The 16,858-nt window shown below is 41.9% G+C and overlaps 1 protein-coding gene across 1 annotated transcript; it reads right to left on the bottom strand.

The window, feature by feature from the left end:
- Positions 1 to 399: 399 nt before the first annotated feature.
- On the bottom strand, positions 400 to 16,858 carry LOC117451977 (tetratricopeptide repeat protein 16). The gene is made up of 13 exons (XM_034090373.2): positions 16,666 to 16,858; positions 16,048 to 16,232; positions 15,800 to 15,890; positions 13,410 to 13,547; positions 11,287 to 11,387; positions 10,308 to 10,437; positions 9,046 to 9,260; positions 5,574 to 5,860; positions 4,266 to 4,410; positions 4,018 to 4,183; positions 2,517 to 2,650; positions 865 to 1,006; positions 400 to 576 (listed from the first exon to the last, which is right to left on the bottom strand). The coding sequence occupies exons 1-13, from the start codon at positions 16,696 to 16,698 to the stop codon at positions 448 to 450; spliced, it is 1,896 nt and encodes a 631-aa protein (XP_033946264.1). The 5' UTR covers positions 16,699 to 16,858; the 3' UTR covers positions 400 to 447.

Genomic DNA, 16,858 nt, shown 5'->3' with positions numbered 1-16,858 from the left:
GCACAGACCTGGAGACCAACTACAAGAAGCATCTGACCTCTGTGCTGTCCAACAAGGGTTTCTCCACAAAGTGCCAGGGGATCAAATACTTATTTCACACAGTTAAATGCAAATCAATTTATATCTTTTATATAAAGTTAATTTCTGGATTTTCTATTTGATATTCTCTCACTGTTTATATAAACCTAAAATTACAGAATGGTCATTTCTTTGTAAGTGGGTAAACTTACAACATCTGCAGGGGATCAAATACTTATTTCCTCCACTGTATATATATATATATATATATGTTTGTGTATTTAATGTGTATAATGACTTCAATGTACTATTTAAGTTTGGAAACCATAGGTTTGAGTTTTTAGTTAAGATTTGCTCCAAAGAAATATAGCACTCAGACGATTGATTAAAAACCATTTATTCCTGGTATTCTCACCACCCAGAGAAGTTTTACTTCTGAGATGTGGACTCGGAACACCCCACATCGCTTGTTTTCTTCCGACATCCTGGTGTGTCTGTGGGCAGACTGTGCAGCACAGCTGGACGGTCGTGGAGACATGACTGAACCACTTCCTGAACCTGCCAGCAGACACAGAAGAAATGCTGTAGGTCAGCAAAAGGCAACCCATCTTTGTACTGCTTTAAGCATCAATCTTTCTGGGCAAAGTCAATAGTTGTGGTGGTTACTTAGTTTTTAACACAGTTGATTTTGAAATATCTGTATCTTGTGTTCGGGGGATTTTCCTTTGAAAGAGTGGTCAATTCATAATTGATATCAGGTTCTGAAGTCTCTTGGTCAGTTTTTCTAAAGTCAACTTGATTTGTATCTAAATACACTGCAATTAATGATGCTTTTAACTTCTTTACCTGCAGGAGGTTCTTCACGGTTATCTGTGTCTCCTGCTGGTTAACACTCAGCTTCAGCTCCTTTCCTGCTTCAGGCGGGTCTTTTGACGAACTCGCTGTGTTCTCATTGGTCAGAGTCATCTTTAGGAGCTGCTCACTCAGTCTAAGAGAACAAAGCAAGACACACTTGTCAGATATACTGATGGTAACATGCCCAATAGAGTGGTGCAGGAATGAGTCCTAAAACCCCGCAATGGGATAGCATTTTCGGAGTTACAGTTTCCTCGTCTCAAAGTCAATGATGTTTTGGACGTGTTTGTGGTTAGATTGTGACAGTTTGACTTACTTTTTTATGTTTCTTTATTTACTTTTTTAGGGTGCCAGTCAGGTCTCTCTCCTGACATAAGATGTTGATAGTCAGTCGGTTTAGTAAGTCTGTACTGCACAAAGGTGTATACATCTCACTGCAAACACCCAACATTGAATGACATTAGAAACATAATTAAAGACAACTCAAAATTATAATCACAAACAGCAAGTGTATTTCCAATATCCCACAAAGAATTAAACAATCGTTCTTCCCACAGTTCACTTTTAAATCCAAAACGTTCAACTTCGGGTTTTCTTCAAAATAAATAAAACAGTTAATGGGAGAATGTCAGTCATTTTAGTCAATCCAGTCGGTTTGGGGAATCCAGTCCTGCTTTTCAAGGTGGTTGGGAGATGACCGGCTCCTTTCAGATTTGTACACAATAATCCGGAAACGTGAAGCGACAGGAGGATATGATGACGGTGGACGGCGGATCAGACAGAACGGCAACACGGACTTTAAACGACCTTACTGTTGGTTTCTAACGGATGAGCGTGTTGCTCCGACGAGCTCTCTTGCTGCACACACACGCACCCCTTCCTGCTCCGTCTAAATATCTAGGGAGAATTGAATGGAGGCGCCAACTAAACATCGAATCACTGGCTGGGTGGGCGTTACCGTGAGTGACTACCGGTGTTTACATTTCTGGTTGTTACAAGATGTGTGAAAAAGGCTCTGTGATAAACACAAGCGTGACGGATTTACACATTTTATTCTACGATAGAAAATACAGATTTACGTTAATACCCCACTTGTGATTGTCCGAAGTTTCTATGTGTCATAAAAATAGCCGTTTGACATTAATGAAGTTTGTTTTTAGCTTAGCATTAGCTTTTTACTTCTGGGATTTATGCTTTAAGAATAAAAAAGGGGTGTTAATATGTGGAGATTATCCTCCTGAACAAAACAAGTAAGTATCATAAACGTGCGTTTGATTTTCTGCACAAATCAAAGAACCCAATGGTAAAAATCCCAAATGTTTTTTGTTCAGGGACTAACTTCCGGGTCGGCCTATAAAAATATATCAAAAACAAGTAGTTGAATAGTTGAATCCTTACGTATTGACAACGAGTGTCCATAATAACGTTTCATTTATTCCATGTCAAATGTATACAGTATACGTATAATGTATTGGTGGAAGAGAATTAGTAAGGGTTCAGCTGATCATATGGCACCGGGAGAAAATGGGTTGCTCTAGGAATCTTGGATGTAGGAAAGATATATAAGTTATTTGTTACATGTCAAGCTGCAGTACACAAGGTGTGTCCTAACCAGACATCTTGTGAATGTTTGTGGTTCTCACTGTTGTTGATCAGAGGGTGAGCTGCAGCCCTGGATGGTGTCCATCAGCTGCCCTCTGATCCTCTGTCCTGCTGGACTGGACAAAACATCCGACTCACTGTAGCCAGGGAACAGGTTCATGAGCATAGGAGGCACCTGCAAAACCCCACAGACACACAAGTTACTGCTTTTAGTCCCATGTTTTATGAATACATATTCATGGAGTGCTGCAGGGATTAATCCTTTAACCCGGAAAAGAGTAGGCATTTTACCACATCGAGTTCCCTTGTTCAAAGTCAACTGTTTTTGTGTGCGTGTTTGGTAGATATAGATAGATATGGTTTTAGATACAAATTGATCTTCACGTTTTGTTTTAGAGCATAACATATGTCAGTAAATACCCTACTTATAAATGTCTGAAGCTTTATGTTTCTTATAAAGAGCAGTTGCTAAAAAGTGAGTAAATTAAACTACTTAACGCCATCACGCTGAACATTAGCCGCCTTTAGCTTAACAGTGGTGACGTAATGTGAGTCAGGTGACTGATGTTTTAACTTCATAGCCTATGGTTAGCTTTTCTCCATCTGGTGATTGTATGTAAGCTTCAAAAACCCTAAAAGTGGTGTTAATATGTGGAGGATATCCTGCTGAATGAAACGTTTAAGTATCATTGACGTTTATGTCCCACAGATCTCATTTTCTGCAATACTCCAATTACTTTTTCCGTTGTGTGTTTTCTAAATGCTGCACATGTTTTGAGAATTTGGTAAAAAAAAATATTCATTTGGATAATTTTTTAAACTGCAGCGCGTTTCTCCAAATCGAAGTGTTATGGTAAAGTGGTAAATATGACTATTTATTTTATGGTGGATACAATACTAAGCTGTTTAAATATGAATGTATTGTTATGCTATTATCATCACTCTTAAATGTTATTTAGACAGTTTTATCCAAAGCGACTCACCTACAGTTCAACACCGCACGGATGCCTACAGGAGCAAATGGGGTTTTCCTGTTGCCTATCGGACACTTTGATTGTTGACTGCAGGGGCGGGGTATCGAACCACTGACCCTCTGATTGTGACTCAGTGGATACATATGCGTTGAGCAGTCGCCCCAATGTTGTTTTTTTGTAAATAGGCTGGTTTTCCTGACAAAAAGGTTTGATGTATGAACTATAATGTGTATTTCAAACATATGTAAATGTTTTATTAAGACTCACTTCCAGCAGTTTCAACATCTTTTTTTAAGACTAGAGCTTTTAATGAGACACTTGAGCTTGCTTGTCTTTGATAAGTGTTGATAGTTCAGGGGCAGGAAACTAGGCGAATACAAATTGATTTAAAATGTTTTTTGTGTGGAAAAATATTGCAACCCCTAATCTTTCAATATAATGATCCCCCTGCAATGCCCTCAAGTACCCCTAGGGGTCCCCATACCCCGGGTTTTGGACTGCTTTAGTAGACCAGTGAAGAAAAATATGAGTGTCTCATGTGAGGGAATCTGCAGGAGGAAGTTCCGACCTCCTCGTTGTTGGGATCCAGGATCAGCATGCAGACAAAGTCCTCTCTGGCTCCCTTCAAGTTAAGAAGCTTTCGGGAAGCTTTGGATCTGCTTTCATAGTAATGACCCGCAGTGGGGTTGTCCTGGATGGCCAGAGAAAACATCTCAACTGCCTCTTGGTAACACCTGAAAGTGCAGACACTCACAAATAAAACATCTAAACGAGAATTAATTGTCTTCACGTGTGGTAAATATGTGTTCTCCTGACCCGTTCTGGAAGCAGAAAGAGCCCAGGGTGTTGTGGAGGACAGCGAGGCGCAGCCGGGCAGCAGGGTCATCGGGCCCCATCATATCCTCAGCCTGCTGGTAGTCAGCCAGAGCAAAACACCAGTCACCCTGCTTAAAGAAACAATCTGACACACACATGCACATTCATTTTAAAAAATGAAAGGGAACTTACAAGCGATATAAATATTAGGTTAACACTATTCTGCAATTGAATAGGTCAGGTGTGCCAACAACCGTCTGATTCGAATCAATTGATCCCTGTTTTCAGAGCAGCTGCTTCTGATGATCTCTAGCTGCACTGGAGTATGAAGAATATATTACATTAGCACTGCTGAAGGTCCATTCAGCAAGCAGGTAAAGATTCAAGAGGTCCTATTGTGTGGCGCAGTGGAAAGAGCGTTGGTGTTCGGATCAAGGGGTCACAGGTTCAAACCCCACTGCGTGTCGTTGTGTCCCTGAGACACTTCACCCCAAAGTGCTCCTGTGGGGATTGCCCACAGTACTGAGTACTAACATGTAATGTTGTGCATTTTCCCTTTCCTGTAGTGTGTTTTCTTTGTATTGGTTGGCCAATCACTACAGAGCCAGCCTGCCATCCAATCAGAGCAGACTGGGCTCTGGTTTCAGACAGAGGGTGAAAAGAGGTGCTGCAATAAAGAGCTTTATGAACATTAAAGCCTGGAGACATGTCCCAGTGGAGACACTACATACATACTGATATGAACCTGAACATGAGCAGAATAGGGCCCTTTACATATGTCTGAGATACATATTGTAGTACATACATAAAACATTTTGTCAGGAAAACCGGCCTATTTGTAAAAAAACAACTTTGGGGCGACGGATAAACGCATATTTACCCTATGAGTCACAATCAGAGGGTCACAATATTTGAAGTGAATGCACGTGTGTTTTATGTCTAAATGCTTGGTGTAGTTTTGTGACATTTTGTATTTATTATGATTAAAAGAAGCTCTTTATGCTATACCTCTGAAACATTTCCTGTACCAAGTACACTTTATATGGTTTGACACCATTTTCTTTTCTTAACTGAGGAAGTGCCACACTCGTCTTTATGGCCAAGATGTTCAAGTTTAGCTTGAAAGGGACAATTGTGTTATTAGAAGTGATCAGATTCACTGAAATCACAATGGTTCACCAATTATTTGAATTATTTGTGGCTTTTGAACCTCAAAGTTTACCCTGACCCTCACAGAAGTTTCAACATAAGAAAAAGGGACAGACACACACACACACACACTCAAAGAACAAGTGCCCAGAGCCTCACCTCCTCGGTTCAGGTAGAGGCCCGCCTGGCCCTTCTCCTCCTCAATGGCCTTGTTGAGAAGCAGCGTGGCCTCTGCGAAGAGGCCTCTGCTGAAGCACTCAACAGCAAAGTCATTGTAGGTCAGAACCAGCTGAAACTGCACCTCTTCCTCCACAGAGCCACGTGCATCCTTCCTCTCTGCAGCCTCTGCCTCACCCCCGACCTCCTCCTCCTTGCACAGCTCCACAGCCTGGACCAGATCCTCGAGGGATGCTGTAAAATCCTTCAGGCGGCGGTACACAATCCCTCTGATGGAAAAAGAAACACACACATTTAAGTACATTTAATTGAAATGAATGTAATCAAATAAAACAGTATTAAATATAAAAGTCTAAGGGATTACATGTTTTAAAAGTTAGAATAAAATAACTGATTTAATTGAATGTAACCTCAACAAATGTTGATTAATAAATATAACAATATATTTATTTAAATAATATGGTTATTTAGCTATTAGTTATTGAGGTAGTTACAAAATGATCTTTGATGGTAATGAGTGGGGGTAAATATTGGCTATAGCTATGGTCTTCGGTGATGCATCGAGTTCAGCGTTCAAAGTTGCGTGTGTGATGACACAGCAGCGTGTGTACTTAATAATAATAATAATAATAATTTCAATTTATATAGCGCCTTTCACGAAACCCAAGGACGCTTTACAAAGGGAAGTAACAAAACAAAAGGTAATAATAAACATACAGAGCAATAGCAGGAAATAAGTGACTGTAAATTAGTTGAGGCCAAAGGCCTGAGTGAACAGATGGTGTTTGAGGTGTTTTTTGAAGGTGTCCAGAGTGTCTGCATTCCTGATTGCAGAGGGCAGAGAATTCCAGAGGGTGGGGGCTGCGACACTGAAGGCTCTGTTGCCAAATGTTTTCAGCTTGGAGCGCTGGATGGAGAGCAGCCCTTTGTCAGAGGACCGCAGGTGACGAGAGGGGGTGTAGGGCTGAAGGAGGACAGAGATGTATGGAGGGGCTTTGGGAGTGGAGAGATTTGTAGGTTAGCAGGAGGAGTTTGTACTGGATGCGTGACTTGACCGGGAGCCAGTGAAGGTGGATGAGGGTAGGGGTGATGTGTTGCCAGGGCTTAGTGTGGGTGAGGAGCCTGGCTGCAGAGTTCTGGACGTACTGGAGCCTGTCCAGGGCTTTGCTGGTGACCCCGAACAGAACTCCATTGCAGTAGTCCAGACGAGAGGAGATGAAGGTATGAATTAATGTTTCTGCAACGGGGTCGGGGAGAGAGGGCCGGAGTCTGGAGATGTTTCGTAGGTGAAAGAAAGCAGTTTTGACAGTAGACCTGATGTGGGAGTTGAAGGTGAGGCTAGAGTCCAGAGTGACGCCCAGGCTGCGAACCTCAGGGGAAGGGTGGATGGAGCCGCCATCGATGGTGAGGAGCAGATCTCCAACCTTCCGGAGCAGTGTTTTTGGGGCCACAACCATGAGCTCTGTTTTGTTATTGTTGAGTTTAAGTAGATTTTTTGACATCCAGGCTTGGATGTCGCTGAGGCAGTTGACAAGTGACAGTGGGGGTAGCTGGGATGATGGATTGGTACTGATGTAGAGTTGGGTGTCGTCGGCATAGGAGTGAAAGTTGAGACCATGTCGGCGGATGATTTCACCGAGGGGGAGCATGTAGATGTTGAATAGAAGGGGGCCGAGCACTGAACCTTGCGGCACACCTTGGTTCACAGGGGCTGGGGGAGAGCTGGATTTTCCGATGGTCACAAACTGTTGCCTGTTGGAGAGGTAGGAATGGAACCAGGAGAGGGCTGTACCAGAGAGGCCAAGGTAGACGGATAGGCGGTTGAGTAGGATAGTGTGGGAGACTGTGTCGAATGCGGCGGAGATGTCCAGGAGGATGAGGATGCTGACGAGGCCTGAATCGGCGGCTATGAGGAGGTCATTGGTTATTTTAATAAGGGCCGTCTCTGTGCTGTGGTTGGATCTGAAGCCTGATTGGAAGGGTTCATAGAGCTCATGGTCGGACATATGATGGTGGAGCTGGGCAGCAACTGCTCTTTCCATGATCTTGCTAAGAAAAGGAAGGTTGGAGATCGGCCGGAAGTTGCTGGGGTCCTCGGGGTCCAGACCAGGTTTTTTGATGATGGGGGTGACAGCTGCTATCTTGAGGACGGCGGGAACCTTGCCTGATTCCAGGGAGGAGTTGATGATTTTAACAATGGTGGAGCAGAGAATGGGTAGGCAAGTTTTGACCAGAGCAGAGGGCATGGGGTCGAGGGAGCAGGTTGTAGCCTTAGCTTTTGAGACAAGTTTGGTAACCTGTGTGGCATCCATTGGTGCAAAGGAAGAGAGACAACATTGAGGCAGGTGTTGAGTTGAACGAACACTGACTGGAGGTGGTGTGGCATGTGGATGGGATGGGGCAGAGGCCTGGAGTTCCTGGTGGATGGAGTTGACTTTGTCCTCAAAGAAGTCAAGGAACCTGGTGCAAAGCTCGGGGGCGTCTGCTGGGTTGGGAGGGTCAATTGGGCGGAGTAGGCGGTTTATGGTGGAGAAGAGCATACGGGGGTGGTGTTGCTGGTCACCGATGAGTGAGGAGTAGTATTGTGCCTTAGCTTTTGAGAGGGCGTCCTTGTAGGATTTTACATTTTCTCTATACGCCTCCAGATGGACGGTGAGGCCAGATTTTTTGTGGAGCCGCTCCAGTTGGCGGCCAGAGGCTTTCATGGCACGGAGACTGGTGGTGAACCAGGGGGCTGAGTGGGTGAAGGAGACAGTGCGAGTAATGAGGGGGGCAAGTGAGTCGAGACTCAGGGAAAGAGCAGTGTTGTACTGGGCTACCAGTCCGTCAACCGAGGTGTCAGGGGGATCGGAGGCCAGGTGGCTAGCTATGAGGCTGGTTATGGCTGGTGCGCTCACTGATTTTAGGCTCCTGTAGGTGATTGTCCGCAGTACAAGCTGTCTGGGGAGGGCGATAGGCACAGTGAACAGGATGGCATGATGGTCGGAGACAGCCAGGTTGAGGCACTGCAGGTGGGATGCAGTTGTGCCAGAGGTACATACCAAATCCAGGGTGTGGCCTTTGGCATGGGTGGGATCATGGACATGCTGTTCAAAATTGAAGCAGTCCAGAAGTGCCAGGAAGTCAGAGGCAAATGTGCAACTGGGTGAGTCCACATGAATGTTAAAGTCTCCAAGAAGGAGCGTAGATTGGGACATGGAGCAGATTGAGGTGAGTAGCTCAGATAGTTCCGACAGGAAGATGGCAGAGGCTGAGGCTTTGGGGGGGCGATATATAAGAACAGCCTGGAGCTGTGCAGATCCAGATAAAGTGAAGGCAAGACATTCAAGTGAGGTGGTGTTGGGTACAGGAAGCTCTTTGATCGAGATGTCTGCCCTGTATATTACAGCCAGCCCACCGCCCCGACCAGTGGAGCTATTGAAGCTTGTCCCCGTCTCATGTTGTTCAGACTCACCTGAAAAGGTAGAGGTGTGCGTCCTCTGGGCAGTTCTCCAAAGCGATGTTGATCATGCAGCAGGCTTCAGGCAGATGGCCAGACAAAGATCTGTCGACTGCTTCTTGTCTGGCCTGTGCACTGGCCCCCTGCAGCTGCAGCAGCATGGCGCCAGCCGCTGGACTCTGAGGATCCAACGCTAGCGCTGACTTCACATCTCTATAATATTGCGTTGTCTGGACGGAAGAGACAATCCCAGAGAAACTTGACTTTGTGTTTAAAGTAGTAGCTGCATATCTAAGATTCTATACTAAATGTACCCAATATACGTTTCTTTAACCCCGTCACTCTTTACAAAGTAATTCCCTCTACCTGAATATTTATAAACACTAATTATGATGTCAGTAACATTTCTTTATTTACCGCTCTAACTTCTTTGGAAAGGCTTTGGACTTGTCTTCTGTTGCAGTGCTGCTGCCCCATATAAAAGTCAGATTAAGTGGTTTGGCACTAGAACATTTTAAAAAGGCATGTAAGCAGGGGTCGTGTAAAAACAAGTGGTGTAGAGGCTAAGCCGATGCTTTAAGCCACTGATGTAAATGATGCACGCTTTAGCTCGTCAGGTGAATACATGTCAGATACAAATTGTGTCCAGTCGAACACTTTGTCCATTCATTATCCACCGTTTTGTTATCCGTTAACCTCGGATCAGTTCCCATCACCATAAAGAATGACACTTAAACACAATGACGTCAGTAGCCAAGCTTTACCTTATCGTTGTGTGTGTGTGTGTGTTGAAAACGAGTAAGCAAACATTCTTCCTTTTTTATCCTAAGCGCTAATTGGCTCCTACAAGTGGCATTTATTAACTAAAGGTTGAATACATTGGGAATATCAATACAGCTAAATTAAACTGTTGGCAGAGTCAGTCTGTTTCATAATTGTAAGTGTTTTGTCAGTATATTTGAAATGACTAGGTTAGCTACGTAAGCCAGCTAGCTTATGGTGGATCTGCAATAATATCGGAAGGTATCATGCGATCACATTGTTAAATAACCCAATAAGTCTGAAGCAGTTTAGGTACGTTTCCAGGGACAGCCCTCCGGTCCCAGCTGTGTGTGTCTGCGTCAACCTTTAGTGTCCACGTTTGAGCTTCTTGCACAATTTTTATTTGCAGCATTTTGTTTTTTGTTTTGACTGCCAGTCAATTTGTATTTTTTTCTTAATCCCGCAGCCCATGTGCCTGAGTGAGGAGTGAAACGTACCTGCTGTTATTTACGAACCTGCTTGAGTCGTTTGTGCAGTCGGGCTCTGAGGATGTAGAGGTCCGCGGTGGGACCCTCTGACAGCATCCAGCCGCTCACCAGCTTCAGACAGTCGCTGTGCTGACCTACAGCTGACAGGCAGGCCAGGCTGAGATTTAAGAACAGAAAAAACATGTACATTTAACATCTGAAGTCTTGCTTACTATTCATTATTGAGATGTTTGGTCTCTCTTTTCTCATAGTAATGTCAAATATTCAATTGAAGGTTCAAAGGCTATATTGTGATATGCACAAAAGCTATAGCGCAGTTTTGGCAATGACAATCTTAAGCCCCAGCTGCTGTAATTTAGATTTATATGTGTATACAAAAATATCTTCTGACCAGGCTTGAGGAGTAACGGATGACATGTTACTGGGTTACGTGATTAGGAAACAAAAAACGTAACTGTATTCCAGAGTTACATAAATGAATAGGTAATGAAATTATGAATACATTTTAAAAAATGGGGATTACTAAGAGGAATACAATGTTACAATACATAATAAAATGAAGATGGAAGCATATGCGCTCTCATTACTTCACTAATTTCACGCAGGGGCAAATATTCAAATTAGCCGAATGTGCATAAAAGCAGCTAAAGGCTTCACAATTCCATAACACACTTAAGTAAAAGCTGTCTTATTAATCATTATTTTATCTTGTAGTTATTTGCAGTGCATTGGATATTGGGGTTATCCAAAAGCAACGAAAAGTAATCAAGTTACATTACTTTTTTATGGTGATTAGGTTCAATTGTATTACACATACTTTGTAATTGTAAGAGAATACATGTTTGAATGAACCCTCCCAACCCTGTTTTTTACATATTATATACTTCTCTATGCTTCTACATATACCTTATGTAATATCCCAAATAAAAACATTATACAAACATTTTGAAGAACCGAAGCACACATGCACAACTTTATTCCAGGTCTTAGTACGCAGGTTGCTGACCTTCTGACCTGGTAGGCCCTGCAGCCGGGCTTCAGCTCAGCAGCTTTGCTAAAAGCCTTCAGAGCCTCCAGGAAAAGGCCTTGGTCAAACAAGCACTGGCCCTGAGGACAAAGAGAAACAGGAAGACCACCATTTAAAGAGGCCCTAATATGCTTTTTGGGGTTTTCCCTCTCCTGTAGTGTGTTATATATATAGGTTTGTGTGCATGTAAATGGTCTGCAAAGGCTAAAATCCCAAAGTTCCCTCCAGAGGGAGTTTCTCTCCCACATACTCCCCCCTGCCTGAAATGCCTCCATTGGACTCATTTGTTTACTACCTGAACATAGTGACATTACTATGTAACACACGTTTCTATAGGCTAGCAGCTAGCGCTCCAACACATTGTACATGATCTGCTAAGGGGTGGGACATCTCTGAGCAGTTGACCAATCACAGCAGAGCCGGCCAGCTAACCAATCAGAGCAGACTGGGCTCTGGTTTCAGATAGAGCAGTGTTTCTCAAAGTGTGGTCCGCGGACCACCGGTGGTCCGTGAGTGCCCCCTAGTGGTCGTGGTAAATTATATTGGTAAAATTTCACATTTGAAATAAATACATTTATTTACATTTTCCCCACTCTCGCGGGAATATCTCCGCGATGGAGCGAGCTTAATTTTCATATTTTGATAGGATGATATAGCCCAGGGCAACACCTTCGTCACACATGTTTCCACTTGTTTGTACCATTTCCAGGCGATTTGTAATCTGTTATAGAAAAACTATGTATTTTTATTTCAAGAAGCATATAAAACAAACAATTGATGTATTTTCTAAACATTTATCCATGCTGAAAGTAGATTTAGATGTGTTAGGATTGAGATAGAGATTATTATCTAATATATGCATCCAATGAAGCATTGCATGAAGTCTGTTTATGAATCAGAGGCTGTTGTTGGGGCTGCATAAAGGTTTTTTATTTGTTTTTGTAGGCAGACCATGCAGGCCAGCCCGATGGTCACCAAGGTTCATGTTTTAATAGCATTTTTACAAAAAAAAGCCCAGGCGAGCAACATGTGAAAAAAGGGCTTAGACCTCAGAGAGTTAAACTTGGGCCTGCGAACATAGTTTTACTATATTTTGAAAATCCACAGCGGAGGTTTGTGTCGTACTACATGCGGTGTGTTTTGCATATCTCTCAGTAGCCAACGATCTGTGAGTCTGTTGGCTCGGACATAAACTCTGTAATAAATGTAGTCTACATTTCATAAGAGGTGTAAAACCTATGAGCATTTTAAATCGCATTTGAACGAAAGGCTTATATAATCTGTAGTTGTTATTGTTGATTTAATGTGTGAACGAGGCGATATAGAGAGGTCATGTTAAGGTGTTGTTATTATTAGGCTGTACTTTGTTATAAACTGTTGGAGTGGTAAGCAGGCCTATTGTTTTTGGATATTTGGGGAGTCAGGTGGTCCGCGAGTGTTTTTTTATTGGTTAAGTGGTCCTTGGTATGAAAAAGTTTGAGAAACACTGAGATCGAGGGTGAAGAGAGGTGCTGCAGCACAGGCAGTATGAGAATAATAAAGAGCTTTTTGAACATGTAACTTAATTTGTTTTACTTGACTATATCAAAAATAACAATTTCTGAGTCCAAACTCACCTGTTTCAAGCCTTACATGATTTGTGATTTCCTTTTTAATTCAGCACAAACTCATCTGAGAAAATGTAATTTCTTGCGTTAACTACTCTGCTCAGTATTGTTCAATAAAATGAACTGGTAAATATAATACATGTATTTCGACCAAATAATGTAATGTATCATGTTAAAAGCACATAATCATCACATCTGACAGCTTGTAGGCAACAAGTTATTCAATGTCACCATTGGACATCATTGTTATTGTTTTAGCATCACATAAATATGTTTTTATGTCTGTTGGTTTTATTTATTTTTGCATAAACTCATCTGTGAAGCACTCTCTTCTTTTGTTCAATTGTCTGCTCCTGATATATAATAGTCAATATAATGACCTGTTCTAATGTTACATTAATGGGTGATAATTGAAAAGGAATTTTTTCTTTGCATCGTATTTTAGTCTACGTTGTGTCCATAAACAGAATTGTACATGAATTGTGTTGTAGTTACCTGGAGATAAAAAATGAAGGCCAGGCGGTCCCTGAATGCACCGGGCTCCAGCAGAGAGGCCTGTTTATAACAGGCTGCTGCTGACTGGAAGTCACACAGCTGCAGGTAGGCCTCCGCCTGGCTCTCATGTAGCCGGGTCTAAAACACACAACACAAGGTTATTAGGTGGGAAAAAATCTAACGGTTTATCTGAAACATAAAAACATACTGGAACTCATTATAGCAACAACTCACAGCAGCAGATACAAGCAAAATACCAAGCAACTTAACAACAGTGAGTTTACAGGTAATGCAATCTTTGCTTTAAAGGAGATTTAGTTTTAGGGGGGACGGGGTTTCCTTTCCTGTCGTCTGTTATATAGGTTTTTGTGCATGTAAATGGTCTGCAAAGGCAAAAGACCCAACGTTTCTCTACCAAACACTCCCTCCCTACTTGAAACGCCTCCATGGGACTCCTTAGTTGACTTCCCCCAACCTGGTGACATCTGTGGTGGGAATGTATTTATCAAATGTGGATAGAGAATCAAACCATTCAGCTGTCTTTGTTGTATTGTATTTCTTGCAAGAAAGTTCAGTCAGTCATACAGAGAGCATACAGTCTGCAGAGTGAAAGACGAAGAATAGAGTTTGGGTTGCATATTTAAAAACAGAGAGAGGAGAAAGGGAGGGGTTGAGCTTGGTGATAACAACGTTTAGGGAGTTAGGGAGGAGAGGCGAAGTCCCTCCCTTTCCGGGGGAGCTCCATGGGACCTTATTTCGGAAAAATTATGTATTAAAGTCAATGGCGAGAGAAAGATTATCTTTCGATCCCGTTTGAATTGTGTCACAAATTACACATATGATGTTTTTCAATTTAAAAGATAATTTTGCAAGTAAACAAAATAAAAATGTGTCGTAAAACTGTGAAGTAACACATTTTTTGTGTGAAACGCTCAATGAACTACAACTCTGGTCTCGCAGACTCTCACAACAACAACACACGTCACCAAGATGGCCGTCACTACTGTCTTGTCAACAAAACGATTGACTACCCTCACTATCACCACAATGAAACACGTCTAGAAGAACGTCATGCAAAGCTGCCTGCCTGCCTTTGATTCTCTCTGAACTGCCTGATCTTTTTAATGTTTAATGTCAACCATTTGTGCAGATAGCATGAAGTAGAACAGATCACCGGTGCTAATGTAGCGTTAGCATTTCTCCCCCGGGCGTAAATGGTGTATTATAGAATGATCACACCGGTGTGACAGTAGCCTACTCTTCAAAAGGTTCACGAAATATGACTACTACTCTTACTGTTTAACATGTTGGGTTACTTAATGTTACTTCATGTCAAGGCTAATAAAAATGACACGGCTGTAACTAACGTGCTAGCTACTAGCTAGGTAGCTAACTTGATCCAGCCACTCCTGGTCCTTTCATCAGACGGGAAGCGAAAGAACGAGCAAGACCCATTGCTGGTATGATAACAACCTGGTACTAAGCACACAGGCATCTTGTTAGACTTATTTTAGCTATCTCTTACATTTAGCGGAGGAAAACAATTGTGACATCAGTTATGACATCACTTACGCGACTCTATGATTTGTAGTCTTTCTAGTTGCGTATTTTTCAGTTTTATATCTCAATGGTTTTAAGACAAACTGTGACTTTTTTGACATGGAAATTCTTTTTTAAGATTGACAAACATCATATGTGTAATTCATGGTACAATTCAAACGGGATCGAAAGATACGTTTTCTCTCTCCATTGGCGTGACTTCGCCACTCTATATCAGGATGTTCTCAGTTCACCTGAGTTGAAGGTCATACTGTTGGTGGACAAAGAGTGTAACACATTGCAACACATCTTCTTAATAAGGAATGTTCCCAAGCTTAGCTAAGAAGTGTGAGAAGTAGTAAATATAGATAAACATTAGCAAATAAGAATCACACAATGATATTATTAAAGTAAGTAAGTGAGTATAATATTGTTCTATTACAATTACCACGTAAAAATCACGCTTCTATTTGCTTGGGCTCCAACACATTGTACATGATAGGCTAAGGGGTAGGACATCTGAAAAGTATTTAGGTAACCAATCAGAACATACTGGGCTCTGGTTTCAGACAGAGGGTGAAAAGATGTGCTGCTGCACAGGCACAGTATGAGAAAAATAAAGAGCTTTTTGTTAAAGCATTTAAACATGTCACCGAGTAGAGGCACACAATACAAATATGAAACCTGAAAATGTGCATAATAGGGCCCCTTTAATAAATATTATTAATAATAGGCTACTATTATTATAAACAGGGCTAAAACTACCGAAAAAGGGTAACTTAATCTTTACAAAGTGTCACAACATACAGTACATTTGAACATAGAGCTTTGTGTCCTAGTATGTCCATCACCTGTTCTGGCTGCAGTGTGATGGCTTTGGAAAAGCAGTTCACAGCCTTCTCAAACTGGGACTTTCCCATTGCCTCTTTTCCATTTATGTAACTGCAAAGAAAAACCTTATAAGCATAATTGAACCCTGAAAAGGCACACACTGGATGTTATGTTCCAGGATACATTGAAACACATAGCTGTCAGTGATGCTAAAGTAAAATTATTGTATTTACTTCTGAAAAATATGTATTTAATGAGTGTTTCTCACTGCTCTGCGGCCTTGCTCTGGATGATGAGGCTTGCCTGTAGGTCTAGTCTTTGAGGCCGTTTCTCTCCTGGATCCAGAAAGATTGCACTGGAGCCAAAACACTTCTTCAAGGAGCTTTTTCTCCTGGCTTCTTCCACCTTCTCAGCTGACACAGCAATGGGAAATAAACCTGGCTCCTCTGCATGCTGGGGACAATAAATACAACAAATTATAATAATAATTTGTAGGGATGACAACCTACAAAACAATGAAGAATAGACTAACTGAATTAAAAAGTAAATATAAATATGTGTTGTATAAACAGTTCTGACCACTACTGAGGTAATGTTTCTGTTTCTTCCTCCAAAGATGGACGACTTGCCGTTGATGACGTGACATTCCCATTCCCTATTGTCAGCAAAAGTGTAACAATGTGTACTAATAGAGTTAAAACTTTCTTCATTCTGGTAATTAAATGTCGTAAACTCCCACTTGATCGTTATTTGTGTTCAACATTTTTAATAAAACACAAATACTTTGCTAAAGTCAATATTACTTTGATCAAACTATTTGACCAAACACGAAGATTACGCTAATTGTACTTTCCGGCTAACTACTTTTCAACAAACATTATTTTACCGTATTGTCCTTTATCTCCGCTAAAGTGTCCATTGTGTGTTTCAAATAGCTGATATAGGCTGTTTTACATTAGTTCCGTTTCTTTTGCTCTGTTTATTTCCATCTGTCTGCTGGTGGACTACCTGAGAGATATACAGTACGAGAACACGCCACCCACCGCGGAGAATAAACAGAAGGGCGACCATGACAACCA

Source organism: Pseudochaenichthys georgianus, chromosome 9 (assembly GCF_902827115.2).
Source record: "Pseudochaenichthys georgianus chromosome 9, fPseGeo1.2, whole genome shotgun sequence".
NCBI lineage: Eukaryota > Metazoa > Chordata > Actinopteri > Perciformes > Channichthyidae > Pseudochaenichthys > Pseudochaenichthys georgianus.
The sequence above is the reverse complement of the archived record's forward strand: the minus strand, read 5'-3'. Positions and strand labels throughout refer to the sequence as shown.